General features: G+C 35.0%; 2 protein-coding genes and 1 pseudogene across 2 annotated transcripts; 1 reads left to right on the plus strand and 2 right to left on the minus strand.

Annotated features, from left to right (window-relative positions):
• Positions 1-405: 405 nt before the first annotated feature.
• On the minus strand, positions 406-8,267 carry LOC138313661 (calnexin-like; the record flags this gene model as incomplete). The annotated part of the gene is given in 12 exon segments (XM_069254011.1): positions 406-480; positions 775-853; positions 1,092-1,167; positions 1,659-1,706; positions 2,028-2,096; positions 2,445-2,526; positions 2,852-2,928; positions 3,480-3,544; positions 3,710-3,768; positions 5,635-5,714; positions 6,989-7,147; positions 8,168-8,267. Coding segments are annotated over 11 exon segments (845 nt in total), but the record flags the coding sequence as incomplete, so codon positions are not given.
• Positions 8,268-8,328: 61 nt separating this feature from the next.
• Positions 8,329-17,184, plus strand: LOC138313660 (polyubiquitin-C-like; annotated as a pseudogene).
• Positions 9,474-12,669, minus strand: LOC138313662 (zinc finger protein 862-like). The gene is made up of 5 exons (XM_069254012.1): positions 11,907-12,669; positions 11,432-11,615; positions 11,140-11,281; positions 10,006-10,145; positions 9,474-9,768 (listed from the first exon to the last, which is right to left on the minus strand). Exons 1-4 carry the CDS (start codon positions 12,667-12,669, stop codon positions 10,083-10,085), a joined length of 1,152 nt encoding a protein of 383 aa, XP_069110113.1. The 3' UTR covers positions 9,474-9,768; positions 10,006-10,082.
• Positions 17,185-18,838: the final 1,654 nt, after the last annotated feature.

An 18,838-nucleotide genomic window follows, 5' to 3' on the forward strand; every position in this document is an offset into this window, starting at 1 on the left:
ATTCTTGAAATGGCGAGTTGAAAAATATTTTACTTGCAATATTTAGCAAGCAGGTGCATCAGTTGTTATTCTCAATTATATAGCCAGAGAACCAGATGTCCAAACACTGTACCATACAGACATGAGACAGCGACTTATTTCATATCATTTAGTCTACTTTTATATTACATTATATTAAGCCTATCAATCCAAAGCAAGTGATACTTTAATTGTATGTTACTAGTTTTCACTTGCACAAATTGTCAAATTCTGAAAATAAGTACACTACACTACAGTGACACTAAAAATTTTACTTTCAAAACGGCAAGCTCATTTCTGATTTGGCGAGTTGAAATTTTACTAACTTGCCGAAAATGGATAGTGGCATAATAAATTAATTTCTATCCCTGTATTAGGTCTACTTACTTTTCCCTTTCATCCCAATCAGATGGCTTTTTGTCATTGGGATCATCAATTTCTTTTGGAGGGTTGACAGGGGGACTAAAACATACAAAACTCTATTATTGTAATTGAATATAAGTTAATTAAAAGAGATCTTTATGTAAATAAGGTTATTCTAGTGTGAGTAGATGTTGTACAATTGCCACCGTAACTTTGCACAATATCCCTAATAGATAATTGTAAGTTTTAAAACCTTTGGCTTTTGGTCTCAAATCAAATTTAACTGATCAATTTTTATTAAAAGAAAAAAATTCTACTATTGACAAAATTAACATATCAGTTAAGATACATATTACTGAGACAATTTTTGTGTTTTGGTTGACGGTTACTCACCTGAAATCATCCAGTAGACTACCCTCATTAACTAAACTGTTGTCGATCATCATCTCAAAAGTGTTGTCAGGGTTTACAACTACAAATATAAAACATTTCACTTCAGGTTTTCACTTACAAGATATAAACATATGCCACAGAACTATTTTCTTTGTGTCACAAAAACCTCATAATAGCCGACAAAATTAATATCTAGAACATCAGATTCTGGGAATTCTGTGAAATCCAAATTTCCCAAGAAAATATTCAATCATGGAATCCAGGTATTTTTCTTCATAATGCAACATATATTGCCTTGCAGTGAACAGGTTACCTACCCAAGGTATACATATGTGTCTTCTTGTCTGAGAAATGTTTGTCTATGTTGGCAGAGGGCTTTTTGGCATGCTTCTCCTATAACAGAAATCAAACAAAATACGAGCTTATCATTAATCAATGAAATAAAAATTATGAGTAAAATGAAGCAAACACCTCTTTGCTTTTGTTTTCAACATTTATATATTTTTTTTTAATTCCATGGTAAAGTTTGACAGGAACAATAACTTAAAGCTATTTTTGCAATTTATACACAGCATTTGCAACATCTAAAAAAAAAATCAAAGTGTTTAACAGAAGGCATAACAAAGATCAAATAAATTAACAGAACTGACAGTGATTTTCTTACTCAATAATTTCAGGGGCTTGTACCTTTTCAATTGGGAAAAATTGCATGGTATTTTTCTTGAAATATATATATTTTAGATTTTTTTTTTTTTATTTGGGAAAATATTTACATAAAATTGGGAAAATACAGCCAAATTTCTCTAGGGGAAGGGGCCTTTTTTCGGCCCCAAATGTACCTAAAAAATCACTGGACTGATGTTGGTATTAGCAAGTCTACTTACCTCAAACTCTCCAGTGACTGGGTTCTTGTGTCGGAAGATAAAGTGGAGCTAGAAAGAGAAAGAAGAAATCAAGTTCAGCCTTCACAAACATGGAAAAATGGTCTGTTTATGTGATAAATAGAATCTTAAACTTATGTCTATGTAATATGGAATGTATTGAACCTGTTCAATAAATTCTATTAATATTTAATATTAATACAAAGCCACTTATGTGAGATTGTCTATTCCAGATCTGCCACAAATCAGAATGAAATATATAAATGAAGGTATTTAAAATTTAAGAACAAGCATTACATCTTTTTAAACATAATATTAAATTGCTATCTTTTGTTTCAGTTATTGTTGTTTGAGATAAGGAACACTACTCACCTTGTGATCCATTCCACACTTATCAGGCCCAAACATGACAGTGTAAGGTGTCTTGTCATGGAACTTTTTCTAAAAATCAAATGATAAATAAAACAACATATAATAAATCTGATACAGATTTGCAAGCTGACCTGTAGCTGTTAATTGTTGATAAAATGTTGTATTAAATTTTGGTATGAATTCAATTTTAGATCATTCTCAATCTGATATCATAACTGTACCTCCAAGTCCAATGATTTCAGACCTGTAAAGTTCTTATCATTTACCTTAATTACACAAAGAGTCACCAAACAGTTGTACTGGATCAATGATGATAATTTTACAAATTTTTACAAATATTTGTTATTGACAATGTTTCAGCAGTGTCTTAAACCTGACAAGAGACATAAACTATGTAAATTTTCTATACAAACTTACCAAGTCAAGTTTCTTGTCATCTGATAGAAGTTTAACATAGGCACCACCACAATCTATGCCATTCTGGAATTTCACTTCATATCTGCACAGAGAGGGTAAAACATATAAATAAACATGATATAGTTTTCAATATTTGAAATAATCTAAACAGGTAAAACATATAAACTACATACATACATGATAAAAATTGTCAGAAGACAAAAAGCTTGTCTCCAAGTTACATTATAAAATAATCGTATTTGAAATTAGAAAAATTTACAATTTGACATGAATGTCTGGTAGATATAGCTACCATTGAAAATTGGACTAAAGAATTCAAATGTTGGAAGTAAACGTGCTTTTACATGGTATTATTCTGTTACAAATAATACTGTTTACAGAAACTCTGACCAGGAGAGAAAACTTACTGAACAATAAATGGTTTTCCTGCAAATTTGTATGGTTTCTCCAATTTTGATGATATGGCATGATGTTTGGCTTTCGTCTGAAAATAATGAATATCATCAGTTAGAAAAATGTGTATGGTAGAATATTTACAGTGACTTACTCTGCATGATTTCTCAATATGATATCTCTAAATTTATTGACCTAAAAAGAAACTAGCCTTGAAAATACTGACTGAAAAAAATATACATTTATTTATATATATATATTTTTTTTTTGCTGAAAGTTTTTTTTTCAAGTTTTTTAAATTGTCATCCTGAATTGATAAGATAATTAAAATTGAATTTTATTAAAGACTTATATGTTACATCACAACACATACCATAAAGAAAAGCTTTTTTCATTTAGCAAAAACTCTAAAGATTTTTACTTAAAATCAGAAAATTACATTTTAACGAACTTTATAAACTGTTGGTAATAATAGTATTTATGATTGATTTTACCAGTACTTTTTATTTCAGGTGTAACATTTTAATCATCATACTGCTGATTGAAAATATCTATTACATTCTATTCCTTTCTATCATCATTTTTATGCAGTATACAAAGATACAATCTATTTCACTTGAACTCTGATATATATACACTTACTTTCAACAACAAAGCCAGATCTCCCTCCATGGCATTATCTTTTGGCTCCTCTAGGCCCCATTTACCTGTTAAAGAATTTCATAATTATTTTAAAAACACATATCATAATCAAAATAGTTATCCTATAACTTTTTGTATTTTGTAATTATTCATGTTACAGTTCACTTTTGTAAGGTATTTACATGTATTATAAGCTGTTTCTACCTAGGAAATCCACAACTTTTACTTACCATCATACTTAGCAATGGTCTCATCCGTGTCATCCTTCTTGGCCTGTGAAACTGTCCATCTATCAAGTAATGGGGAAAAATAAATGTACATGACATTTTAAGAAATGCTTCCAATTAAGTAATTTACATCTAATCAAAAAAATTGAGATACAAAAGATTCATGGTTACTATTGAGTCAGTATTGACTGAAGAGTTTCCATTTACACTATACTTGTACTTCTAAAGACATAAAAAAGTTACTTTAGAGGACCTCTGTATTTTCCCTTAGGACAACATTGAACATAAGGCCATTCCAATTTGATTTCTTGTTCTTCGGATTTTTGGATTTTAAAATAGGAGCGAGCGAGCGAAATTTTTTTAATTCTAAAAATATTTTGAAAGCGGAAAAAAATTGGAGCGAGCGAATATTTTCACAGTATTTTTTATTAGACTTTTATGTTTATTTCTTAAACAATTACTAGTAATAATCGAGTTTTTATGTTAAAATATGAGTTTTGCTGTTTTCTTCAGTGTTTTCAACATTAATAACTGTATCAAAGATGACAAAAAAGGAAGCTAATGTTGAAGTATTTGTGCAGCTATTGGACATATGCTATTACACAAAATACTTTCAATGCATGATATATTTCAATTTTAGACAAATCTTGACAAGACAAACCTTGACGATTTTAACATTGAATAGCAATGTTTAATACTTAAAAGGAAATAGTTATTAATAAGAAAGAGTAACTTCTTGTAAATAATTTCAATATTTAATTTGCTGTTGACAGAGCTATCTGCAAAAACCAACAAACTAATAGGAACAATCAGGGATTAGCATTTATGGAAAATATTTTAAACCAATATAACCTCATCCGACATGCACGTTCTTTCTTAGTTGTCACATAATATTGTATGGAACCCAGTACAATGTGCAATTTACTACCGATGTTACATGTAATTTGGCAGAATAGCAGACGAATCATCACCTACTGTAGCTAGCTGTTACTACATGTACATGTAAGTCATGCAGTCAAAACATGTTTGCAAATGCAAACTATGTGGGCCACGTGTCAAAATTCACACTGGCCAGGTCTTAAGATATAAGGCAACTGATGTGTTAATTAATTAGGCTAGAGATTGCCTTCAAATAATGGACATGCTTGATTACCGTTATTCGTTCGTAAGTCGACCAGTCAAATCATCTGTCATGATCGCCATTTTTAAAGTGAGATCGAACGCAAAGTCTTTTAAAAGAGTTGCAGACATCGGCAAAAACAGACTGAAATCGGGACACGTCCTATTAAAAAGTATGCGTCCCTCAGTCTCTATCTCGAAGTACCACTCTGTCTGCACGTGGCGGCGGGAAAACTTGACATTTCTGTTGTTGTAAAGGTTTGTAAGACGCTTGCGGGTTTGAAGAGACAATGTACGAATAATTCAAACATCTGAGTGACCAGGAAATGGTGACTAGTGTAAAAAAAAACTATAAAAAATTGCCCGGGTTCGTCAGATTCCCGGACAAAAAAAATGAGGAGCGGTAAAAATATTATTTCATTTTTATTTATTTTCGGAAAATAGGAGCGGGAAATCCGACGAACGAGAAATCAAATTGGAATGGCCTAAATATGATTTTATGCACATTTGCTAAATATACAAAATCCAACATCTTAAAAGACCATTTTCATAGATTATTATTGATAATAAAAAGCGTTAGTCCCAAATAGTAAACTTGTATCTTGAAGGGAACCCACTATATAGAACATGAATAATTATAACAGATATAGAACATAAAACAAATGCTGTGTAACTGTTAGATAATTAATGGCATGAACACTCCCACAATTTACAAAAAGGATTCCTTCACTAAAACATAAATCAACAGGTCAATGATTATTGTAGTTAAAAGAAATTTATAATATTACAGTAGAAGAATATAACTTTACCTGGTTTTAAATTGATCTTTGTCACTGAATGGTTCGGCCAAGAATGCATTTCCTTTCAATGTTGGTGGTTTATATGGGATCTGTAAAAAAAAATAATTCTTGTAAATGCCTATTGTTGGTATTCAAAGTCAACATTTAAACATAGGTTTTCCATCTATCATTGAATATCAAGTTTCCAAGGATGTCTAGATAAGAAAAAATTAGCTGTCCTAAACTAAATATTTGGGTTCCCATTCTATTATCAAATTTGATCCAATAAGTGCCCTACCTCTTTAAGTACCCCTTTTTGAAGACTCAGTTTTACTTACTTCAAATTAAATACATACTAAAAATATGAAAACAAACAATTTCTTCTGACTTCTTTTGCAAACTAATTTATAGCTTACTTTGTGCAACAATGTTGTGAAAGGGTTATCCAAGTTTGGTTGTGTTAAACGCCCCCTCAATTTTTTATGGGTCAAATATGGTACTTCACATGTTATATTATGATCACATGTTACTTTGACACTTTCCGTTATCTTAATGTGCTTGTTCTTTGGCATTTAATATCCTATTAGATCGTCGTGTCAAGTGTTTAATAAAGTTAAAGGCGGTCCGATGGCCCGAGGCTATAAAAAAAATCTTGTCAGACTATTATCTATGCAATTTTTTGACATGCACTGGTGAGTGCCAAGCCAAGTCAGCTATGGTATGACGGAGTTGGTGTCATTTTCAATTGGGACTTTTCTTTAAGATTGCATCTGCAGACACATTCTGATTTCAATCCATTTTTAGCAAAATGCTTGATCAAGATATTAAAAGAATAAAATTCATTATAAAAATATTTAACATTAACAATTTCCTTTGGTTTTTGTACTTTGGTATTAAACTCATACAAGCATTATAATCAATCTTATGGTTCTTTCATCTAAAAATATGTCATAATAAAACAGGCCTATGATAAAATGACTGTCGTCATAGAATTTCATTTCTCTGTAGACTGATTGTTTATAGAAAATTCACAGTTGCTTTCAGACAATGCTGTGTAATCCATCATTTTATATAAGGGAGCCCACTACAATACCTTAGCTTGAGACACGGGCAGTAAACCTGTGTCAGAAAAGATCATAATCCACATGTATATGACTTTAAGTCTAAATGTATTGTATACCAGCATACTACTAAAGTACAACCATTATTTAAGCCCTTAAAACTAGAATCCATAACAATGTGTACAGAAATATATATGCTAGGACAGAAACTAATACTTGCATTGTCATCAAAATTAATAGCATACAGCAAAGATTATAATCTATGTTGTAATACAGACTAATTTTGGTGGAGAATGATTCACAGCATGAAGGTCTTAACTTACTTTTTCAACGTCATCATCTTCCTCTTCTATAGTAACGCCATCATCATCTTCATCCTCCTCATCTAAACTCTCGCAATGATATCTTGAAACAGCTATCAAAGCAAGTATTCCAAACAGGAGGAATTTAATCTTCATTATCAAAATTTAGTTTTGGCAATTCTGAAAAACAAAACACACTATAAATGTACCGTAGTAGGATAATTTGTCTTCTATTTATTTCATATCTTTCTACCCCAAGAAATATTGAACTGGTTAAACTTACAGCTGCCTGTATATCAGAGTTTGCATTTATGCCTTCCCCATTTCCATCTCTTCCTTTACTCATAGCACATTATAATCTGTTACGGTATTTAAACATGCATAAATATACTGTATGTTCATTAACCTTTGGAATACATTATGTTAGAAGTATATCCCATCTTATAAGGCATCATTAAATCCATGGGATGGGAGAGTTTATACAACCTCAATTCCTTTTCCAGAAAAGGTTAGGGGCGGTAATTACAGTGAATACGGTACGATATTTCAATTGGTACCACGGAACGATATTTCAATTGGTACCATAGACTTCTCCTGAATGCCCGCACATGTACTAGCTAGGGAGTCTCGAGAACAAATTTTAATAGGAATATGACTGGAACACGTAACAGGAATGAGCATTTTTCATTTATAAATACTAATTTGTAATCATGTTAACATTAGGTCTACTTTCCTCTTTTCCCTCAAAACTCACACACACAGTCAGGGTGTACTTAACATTTATATATGTCCACAGCATGAATATCCATAAATTAAGTCAAATACATTCATGAATGATAGAACGGCCATTTTATATGGACTGTGATTTGTCGTTTGGCTTCTATCATGTGCACTATCAATAAGTCGTCATCAAGAATAAGATTTCAAATAGTAGATGCATTTTTTTTTCTTTAAAAATGGGGATTGACTATCCGAGCTCAAAAAAGGGACGATGAAGAAATTTTAAGAAGGATAAACGAAAGCGTTTGTTGTTTGACGTTGACATTTTGTCAGCTGTACATCGATAGCCCATTAGTAAAACCAAAATTAAATCGGTTTAAAATCTTCAAAAATCAACATTGCATAAGAGAATTGCTAGAAATATCGCGTGCATTAATTTCCGTCTCTCATGGCTTTTCGCTATGAACATTCAACACTTACATAAACTGTAAATAAGAAATCCCAAGTAGTTATTTCAGACGCCGGCGTGTTTCACATGTAGTTTCAGTCACAGCCGTACCATTAAACGTGGAGAAATTTGATTGGTGTTTTGCAACGGACATTTTTCATTGGTGATTTTGTGATCACGTGACAATGAATCGGTGAACTGACAAATACGCCATCTTTTGTCATTCAGAGCAGCAGAACTCGAGCAGATAACACGTATTTTGAAGAGCAAAGATTTAACAGATCAAGGTAACAAAGAAATTTATTTTATCAAAGTATTTGATAAGATTAGAGTTTTTATCTTTTTTACTCTCACAAAACTCTCTTCATTCGACTTAATTTTCATAGCAAATCGACTAGGCTTCGATATTTTACTGTGAAATCGGAAGAGAAAAAAAATATGATTATGAGGACAGACAATGTTCAGTAAACATGAAGAGATCGAGCTTATATCATTAGTTTGATTAACGTCTTAAGCAATTGTTTGTAAAATATACGTTTTAAAATTCAGTAAAATTCTGTATTGTCGTTTCTTTTTTGATTTGACGGGAGAGATCGTATCAAGGACCCAAATTTTCAAAATGGCTACCAACAATGCTTACATAACGATGCTACGTAATATACTATTTTTAGCATCGAGCTATTGCGCACATATTGCGACATGGAACTTTCCAGATAGATATAATATTTCTTTCAAGTTTCAATTAAAATTTGGTTTTAATATAACTTCTAATACATTTAAGAAAAAATACTTTTATACTCGCATAGCCATAGAGACAAAAAGATACTAAACGTCATTGTACCCAAATTGATACCAATACACACAGATTTCTCTTATATGACATTTGTTGCTTGGTGTGCTTCACTTTTTTTTTCTGTTTTGTTTTCAAAAAGAGCATACAAACTTGATTTTGATGCTTTGTTTTTGTTAATACATTGCTTATTGTTACTGTTAGAACGATTAATAGCACGTGTAGAAATTTCTAGTTTTGTCACATGAGGTGTACCCAAATTGATACCCATCAAGAACTTTTTTTATATAAATTAAGAAAAATCAATGTTTATAGATTTTTGTAATCTTATTGTCTGAAGGGGTAGCAGTTGTGTTTATTAAATGAGTTATACTGAACAGGCCTCAAAGTGGCACTTGAGAATGACTAGCCAAGTGCGAGTGGCCTTTGGATTTTACTCGCCAGATGTTGTCAACAGAAATTTATAAATTTGAGAGATACATTGTATTGATTATATCTGTGTTATTGCATGCAGATATGCTTGCACAAGTATTAAAAATAATAGAAAAACAATAGTTTTGTGTTGGTTTCATCTTTTTATTCAACATCCCACTGGATTTGGTTTGGCCAGCCTCTGTATTTAAGTTTTCGTTTTGTTTCAAACCATTTCTCAATAAATGGCCGAGTGTCGAGATCCACTATTGGGGGCCCTTCACTGCTGACACGTATAAGACATTCCACAGTTGTTGGATCAAGGCAGCTTCGAACATCCGATTTGATGCGATTTACAGCAGAGATGGTCCTCTCGCATTGGGCACTGGACACTGGGATGACCAGCATAATTCTGACAAGGTGGAGGATGGCCTGAACATATCATGAAACAATTATTGTTATTTTTTATCTGAGATTAAAAATAGATTAGCGTTTTATAAATAAGTATTTATTTCATTTCATCACAGCTTACATCATTTATATAATATATAAAAAACCACTTGTCAATTAACAATATATCCCAAATTCATTTAATTAGTTTACTAATTCATGTCACACCGATCAGTGGTTATAATTTTTTAAATTATCTAATTCTGAATAAATTAATACCTCAAAGTCTTCCTTGTATGGTTCCTTGCTGAGCAGCATTTCCCAGAGACCGAGAAAAAGACTTGTCTTTGAATTCATTAGACACCAAGGTCTTCAAGGGACTCCACTGTGGAACGATCTGGTTCACATTGCAACCATTTCTACAAAACAAATTTATTTGCCTTTTAAATTGAAGTGGAACAGTAAAATTTATGATTGATATAAAACAATGCAATACAATAATTTATTTGATTAGTAAAAATACTAACTTGTTAATAAAACTAGTAGCAAACTATTAACAAGGGAACAGAATAATGTTTGGGTAAGGAGGCATGCATCATTCAACTCAGAACTCAAAATAGAACTGTAACAGTTAACCAACTCTTACTGTTCACCTTTCAAGCACTGGTTTGAACCAAGTGACCAAAGTTACGAGCTGTTCCTCTCCATAATCAACCCAGATCTGCTCTATTTTCTGGCCACTGATCATGGTTGAAGATTTTGAAGCATGCCACTGTCTTAGATGGACCCTCCTCAATGTCTCTAGCAGGCCTTGCTGGGTTATCTACTAATGCATGGTATCTCTCGTACATAGCACTGACCAAAATCTGAATGGCTTCATTCACCTTTTGCCTGAAGGTTAGAGGCATGCTGTCCATATTTTCAGGATAGTGATCATCTGTGCCAAAGAGTTTCATTTCAATTCCTTGAAACAAAATAGGGGACCCCTGCTGATCATGCTGAGAAATCAAGTCAAAGAGGTTTTCAAGATGCCCCCCAGGCTTTGCGCGGTTTCTTAGAGCTTCAACACCATCAATGCATGTTCTGATGGCATTGACAGCTGTGAGAAGTATTGTCTTATTGCTTTGAAGTGTAAAGCTAAGTGAACAGATGAAATCTAAAATGTCCATGACAAAATGGCAAAATGCAAGAAATTGGAAGTCCTTCATTTTAGAGCTTACATGTTTAGCCCTTCCTTTGATATCTGCATTGTTTGATGTACTGGCAAGGTGTTCCATGTGTTGGAATACAACAGAATACTGTGCTGGAATGTCTGAAGTAACATCAACAGATTTCAGCATGATTTTTAAGGCTTTTTGGATGTGGGGGGGACCACCTTGTACCTTTTACCCTTGCAGGATTTCTAACATTCACCTGTAATTCTTCTCCTATTGATTTAAGTTCTCTGCGGCTTTTTGGACTGTAGTGATAAGTTTTGTAGATCAGGTGAAGGATGTCCATTATTGCAGCAGCTGTAGTGCTCTTCTTCAGCAAGTTCATCACAGTAAGCTCTAGTCTATATAATATGAAAAAGATGAGGATCAATTACACTTTTTATCTTAAATTCAAATTTTGTATCTTTGCTAAAACTTAACCGGTCCCATAGTATTTTTTACAAAATTATTTTTATTTTACAATATAAGACAAACTGAAGAAAATATTTTACCTGTGTGGTAAACACCATATTGGAATCAGCCAGGGAATGTTCTCTCTGAGTTTTTGCTGTACACCTCCTACTTTCCCAAAATTAACAGATGCACCATCCGCACAGAAGCCAACCAAGTGATTCTGATAAATGGCTTCGGGAAACCCTGCTTCATTCATGGCTTTGTTAATGGCTTGCAAGGTACCTGCAAACATAAAAATTAATTTAGATATGTTTTACTTTTTTATAAAAAATTCTTATTATTTTGATTCCAATTGCTGGAATTTAAAGCATTTTAAAATTCAAATATCTGAGCATGATTACATGAAAAATAGCTAGGTAACATCAGTAACTCTAGTAATGATAATCTGACAGTTGATCTTAGATTATTAAGAAACTTTAACTAGTTTATGATATATATTATTATATAACATAAAGATGACATGTGCACAAAATAATTTCCATAGAGATGGTCACCTGCTGGTAATAATCTTACCTTCTGCATGTGCATGTTCCAATTCAACAAGACCTAGTAGCTTTGTTGCAGGTTTTCCATCGGCTTCAACATATCGGACATTCATTGCTTCGTTTTCCTTTATGGAAGCATCTGTGCCAGCATCAATGATAACACTGAAATACATGCTGTCTCTCAGTTTGCTTGATAGCTTTTCTTTCATAACCTCGCTTATGCAAGAAATCATCTCGGCACATTTTACATCGTTATTATATGAGTCTGAAATTTTTTCAGAGAGTCCGTTTTTTCTTTGCATGTCTAACAGTGGTTTGAACTTTGTAAACGGTAGCTCTTCTTTGGCAATTGTATATGCTGTGACGAATTTAACGTGCATATCCTGCATTATTTTCGTGTCACGTTGTTGGCGTTGTCTTTCGAAATTGTCTGTAACTGTACTTCCGCTTTCTTTTGATGCAATGACAGAATCTCTAACGTCTTTGTGTCTTTTGCTGTTTCCATGCCACACAAGGGTTTCTCTCTTAAAAGATTTGTTTCCAGACACGAAGTCAGTTTTGCCGGCCATCGATGCATTTTCTTCACACATTTTACAAAACATTGCGTCATTGTCATACCTTAGCCATGAAAATTCCTTCAGCCATGCCGAAACAAAATGGCGTTTACTTCCTAGAGATGGTTTGGCTTTTACGCCTGAATCCGGTGCTGAATCCGCCGTAGATGCTGTCGGTTTTGATTTTTTAAATCCAAAACAAGTGAGGGGTGTTTGCCCCGGTCTCTTTGCCGCCATGATACGGTAGCAAACCAGAGAAGAACAGCCTGGCCACGGTCTATATTTTTATTAAGTGGGGAGCCCCTGTTTTGAGCAATGCATAAACAATTAAAAATCAAATATATTCTGAAATTGGTGCATCCAATATGGAGGGTTTGATATAAGTTTCATTTTTTTCAAAAATAAACATAACAAAAATGGGTTAGAGATTACAATTCTGGGGTCCTCCGGAAGTGCGTCTTGACCGGAAATGCTAGCTTTACTTGAAGGAAAATCCATGGCGCGGGTTTAGGCAAAAATATTGAAAAATCCACCTAATCGACCTATGAAATAAATTGGCTTATTTTGCCATTGTGATAGAAGTGCTCAATTTAAGGTAGGTCTTAAGAAAAAAATTGAGTATAATTTTCTGCAATTTTGGGCTAAAAATCATGATATTTTGCAATTTTTCAGGTATTTTTTTTTGTTGTTACCATGGTATTCACATGCATGAATAAGCGCAGAACATGGCCAAATCTGTATCAAAATATCAAATTGTAATTGCAAAAGTTGTGCTGATTAATTATATATATACTTTTTGTACAGGTATTTTTTACAGTTAAATGACTATATCTATATTTCTAAGGCATGCGCCTTAATTTCATAGATTGTCCAAATCTACTGTTTTCTGCTACCTACACGAGGTAGGGTCATCAAAGACGCTTTACAGCAGGGGCGATAATGCGTTTAAGCGTTTTTCAGACACCGATTAAATACAAACTACTACTAAAAAAAACCAAGTCCTGACACATACCAAAAAAATCCGGAAATTTTCCGGATTTTTTTTACATCGCCAGATGGCGATACATGGTTAAATTTTAACTCGCACTTTGGGAATATTTACTCGCATATGCGAGTAATTTTAGCTTTACTTTTTTGAAGGCCTGCAGTGAATACATCTATACATTTTACTGTAAAAATTGTACAAGTGTTTTCACAACAGTACCTGCGCTAATTCATTACCCCCATATTTCAGACAGAGTATAACAATTTCAAAAGTTATCTTTCAGAGAAAATAACAGAAATAGTTACATTAAACGAAGCGTAATTATCAATAAATGAAATGATATATCTTTGATATCACCACTGGAGAAATGAGGTAAACTTTAACAACACAAATGTTTTAGGTATATTTTATTCAATTAGGGTATCAATTTGGGTACAGTATCAATTTGGGTACAATGACGTTTAGAATAGCAACTTTTCAATTATGAAAACTTGCCGTTCAATTCAAGTATTTTAAATCATACCTATGCTCATTAAATATTGTCACAATTAAGCTTATATTTCAACTGAAAGATGATTTCAGCTTCAATTTATATAAAATATACTAGTGTTGCAATATTTAAAAAAAAAATTCAATAGTCAATACAGTTCAAAAAATTCGAGTCTGTTTAAAACAAACAACAAATTTCAAACTTTATAGATTTCTAAATTTATTCAGTTTTATTTTACCTATTATTGACTTTTCAGTAATTTTGGTCCTTTATATCAACAGATGCAGATCTTTGTCAAAACTTTGACAGGAAAGACCATCACACTTGAGGTGGAACCCTCGGACAGTATTGAGAATGTCAAGGCCAAGATCCAGGACAAAGAAGGCATTCCCCCAGATCAGCAACGTCTCATCTTTGCCGGTAAACAGCATGGAAGATGGACGCACATTGTCTGACTACAACATCCAGAAAGAATCCACACTTCACTTGGTATTGCGTCTCCGTGGAGGTATGCAGATCTTTGTCAAAACTTTGACAGGAAAGACCATCACACTTGAGGTGGAGCCCTCAGACAGTATTGAAAATGTCAAGGCCAAGATCCAGGACAAAGAAGGCATTCCCCCAGATCAGCAACGTCTCATCTTTGCCGGTAAACAGCTGGAAGATGGACGCACATTGTCTGATTACAACATCCAGAAAGAATCCACACTTCACTTGGTATTGCGTCTCCGTGGAGGTATGCAGATCTTTGTCAAAACTTTGACAGGAAAGACCATCACACTTGAGGTGGAGCCCTCAGACAGTATTGAGAATGTCAAGGCCAAGATCCAGGACAAAGAAGGCATTCCCCCAGATCAGCAACGTCTCATCTTTGCCGGTAAACAGCTGGAAGATGGACGCACATTGTCTGACTACAACATCCAGAAAGAATCCACACTTCACTTGGTATTGCGTCTCCGTGGAGGTATGCAGATCTTTGTCAAAACTTTGACAGGAAAGACCATCACACTTGAGGTGGAGCCCTCGGACAGTATTGAGAATGTCAAGGCCAAGATCCAGGACAAAGAAGGCATTCCCCCAGATCAGCAACGTCTCATCTTTGCCGGTAAACAGCTGGTAAGATGGACGCACATTGTCTGACTACAACATCCAGAAAGAATCCACACTTCACTTGGTATTGCGTCTCCGTGGAGGTATGCAGATCTTTGTCAAAACTTTGACAGGAAAGACCATCACACTTGAGGTGGAGCCCTCAGACAGTATTGAAAATGTCAAGGCCAAGATCCAGGACAAAGAAGGGCATTCCCCCAGATCAGCAACGTCTCATCTTTGCCGGTAAACAGCTGGAAGATGGACGCACATTGTCTGATTACAACATCCAGAAAGAATCCACACTTCACTTGGTATTGCGTCTCCGTGGAGGTATGCAGATCTTTGTCAAAACTTTGACAGGAAAGACCATCACACTTGAGGTGGAGCCCTCAGACAGTATTGAGAATGTCAAGGGCAAGATCCAGGACAAAGAAGGCATTCCCCCCCAGATCAGCAACGTCTCATCTTTGCCCGGTAAACAGCTGGAAGATGGACGCACTTTGTCTGACTACAACATCCAGAAAGAATCCACACTTCACTTGGTATTGCGTCTCCGTGGAGGTATGCAGATCTTTGTCAAAACTTTGACAGGAAAGACCATCACACTTGAGGTGGAGCCCTCGGACAGTATTGAGAATGTCAAGGCCAAGATCCAGGACAAAGAAGGCATTCCCCCAGATCAGCAACGTCTCATCTTTGCCGGTAAACAGCTGGAAGATGGACGCACATTGTCTGACTACAACATCCAGAAAGAATCCACACTTCACTTGGTATTGCGTCTCCGTGGAGGTATGCAGATCTTTGTCAAAACTTTGACAGGAAAGACCATCACACTTGAGGTGGAGCCCTCGGACAGTATTGAGAATGTCAAGGCCAAGATTCAGGACAAACAAAGAGGCATTCCCCCAGATCAGCAACGTCTCATCTTTGCCGGTAAACAGCTGGAAGATGGACGCACATTGTCCGACTACAACATCCAGAAAGAATCCACACTTCACTTGGTATTGCGTCTCCGTGGAGGTATGCAGATCTTTGTCATCAAAACTTTGACAGGAAAGACAATCACACTTGAGGTGGAGCCCTCGGACAGTATTGAGAATGTCAAGGCCAAGATCCAGGACAAAGAAGGCATTTTCCCCCAGATCAGCAACGTCTCATCTTTGCCGGTAAACAGCTGGAAGATGGACGCACATTGTCCGACTACAACATCCAGAAAGAATCCACACTTCACTTGGTATTGCGTCTCCGTGGAGGTATGCAGATCTTTGTCAAAACTTTGACAGGGAAAGACCATCACACTTGAGGTGGAACCCTCGACAGTATTGAGAATGTCAAGGCCAAGATCCAGGACAAAGAAGGCATTCCCCCAGATCAGCAACGTCTCATCCTTTGCCGGTAAACAGCTGGAAGATGGACGCACATTGTCTGACTACAACATCCAGAAAGAATCCACCACTTCACTTGGTATTGCGTCTCCGTGGAGGTATGCAGATCTTTGTCAAAACTTTGACAGGAAAGACCATCACACTTGAAGGTGGAGACCTCGGACAGTATTGAGAATGTCAAGGCCAAGATCCAGGACAAAGAAGGCATTCCTCCAGATCAGCAACGTCTCATCTTTGCTGGTAAACAGCTGGAAAGATGGACGCACATTGTCCGACTACAACATCCAGAAAGAATTCCACACTTCACTTGGTATTGCGTCTCCGTGGAGGTATGCAGATCTTTGTCAAAACTTTGACAGGAAAGGACCATCACACTTGAGGTGGAACCCTCGGACAGTATTGAGAATGTCAAGGCCAAGATCCAGGACAAAGAAGGCATTCCCCCAGATCAGCAACGTCTCATCTTTGCCGGTAAACAGCTGGAAGATGGACGCACATTGTCTGACTACAACATCCAGAAAGAATCCACACTTCACTTGGTATTGCGTCTCCGTGGAGGTATGCAGATCTTTGTCAAAACTTTGACAGGAAAAGACCATCACACTTGAGGTAGAGCCCTCGGACAGTATTGAGAATGTCAAGGCCAAGATCCAGGACAAAGAAGGCATTCCCCCAGATCAGCAACGTCTCATCTTTGCTGGTAAACAGCTGGAAGATGGACGCACATTGTCTGACTACAACATCCAGAAAGAATCCACACTTCACTTGGTATTGCGTCTCCGTGGAGGAATGTGAATGAACACAATGTGAATGAACACTGCTTGTTTCATTTTTTGTAATTCAGAAAGTATTTTAAGACCCTTAAAGATCATAATTTAAATCAATATGTTGAACTTTTGAAAATTCTTAATTCATTACTATACACTAAAAATTTAAATATAACTTCCTTTCATTGTGTCAATTATCGGCAAATAATGATAAAATTAATTGAACTCATTGGTACTAAATTTTGAAAATAACTATCAAACAAAATTAGCTGGACAATGTTTCTACAGGTAAAATTAAAAAAGATCAAATGTTTGTTTATTTGTGCTTTTGTGTTATAGACCTTACTATTAATCTTTGTTACTCGAGTTTGTTCAAACCCGAAGACCAAATATCAAATAATTCTTAAAATTAGTATTCTGGATCTGTTGTCTTAAAATAACAATTATACTTGTACTTTGTTAAACATGACTAGATGTCTTTCAAATTCGATGGTCTTTGTCAATTTCGAGATAACAAGGGGTGACTGTATTTCTTACATGTATTATAAGGACCGCAACTTGATAAACACTACAAATGAAGTCTGCATGTTATAGATGCTAAACATGGTGTATGGGAAAATAGTGAATTATGTTGCTTTCCCAATTGCGTAGGCTGTACTGTACAACCATTATTTAGATATACAGAATAGGCTTGTAAAGACGAGTACCACAGGAAATTGACCACCCAAAGTGTCATTTCAAGGCAGAGCAGTTTTCATTACAGCTTGTTGGAACTATTGGTTATAGACATCTTCATGTAACAGTTGCATATATTTCGCAACACTAAAAAATCAATTGTCTTAAAGAATATGGTTGTCATTTTGGAATACTTTTGTACTCGTCATTAGTATTCTCTAACCTTTTACTAGCAGAAAGTTACTTGTAAAGGCAGTTACTAGAAAAAAATATTGTCCAAAATGTGATCGATTGGACAAGGAACCATGATTTTGATTACAAAGTTTGATAACCATAATTGTCACAGGTGTAGGCGGTACCATGGGAAAAAAGGTTCAACTTGTTATAAAAACGTCATGCCAAGTAACATTGGACTTATCCATGAGCATTTTCATGAAAAGCCTTGTGGTTTTCACCTTAAGTCTGGAAACATTTGAAGTTAAAACAGATTGGGGAATTATCGCATTTGAAAACAGAAAAATTCAGAATTTTGACCGGGTATGTGCTTTTTGGAATCCTGGCCATCATATATAACCAGACAGAAACTGCCCCCTTCGTACAAGCGATTTCCCTATGGTAGCGTCATATACCAGCGTGGTTGGGCATAATCACTGCATATTTTGGCGACTGAGTGTCAACAAGAACTTTGTTGCCACTTTACCTTTGAATGTATTGAAGGAATCTGTCTCAAATGTCTCAAGTGTAGATTTCCCTAGGACCCTGTTGTGCCTTATGCATTTTGGGACTGATCGGTCATCAAGATGGCGGACAAGCAGCCATCTTGGATTTTTGATAGTTGATGTTTGTAACCACTTATTTCTCCTAAATCATGGAAGGGATCTCTAGCATTTCTTATCTAGGTTTCCTGAGGACCTATTTGTGCATTTTGGGACTTGGTAGGTCATCAAGATGGCCAACAGCAGCCAACATGCATTTTGTTATTCAAAAGTTTGTAAACTGCGATTTCTTTGAG

Source organism: Argopecten irradians, unplaced genomic scaffold (genome assembly GCF_041381155.1).
Source record: "Argopecten irradians isolate NY unplaced genomic scaffold, Ai_NY scaffold_0824, whole genome shotgun sequence".
In the NCBI taxonomy this organism is placed as follows: Eukaryota; Metazoa; Mollusca; class Bivalvia; order Pectinida; family Pectinidae; genus Argopecten; species Argopecten irradians.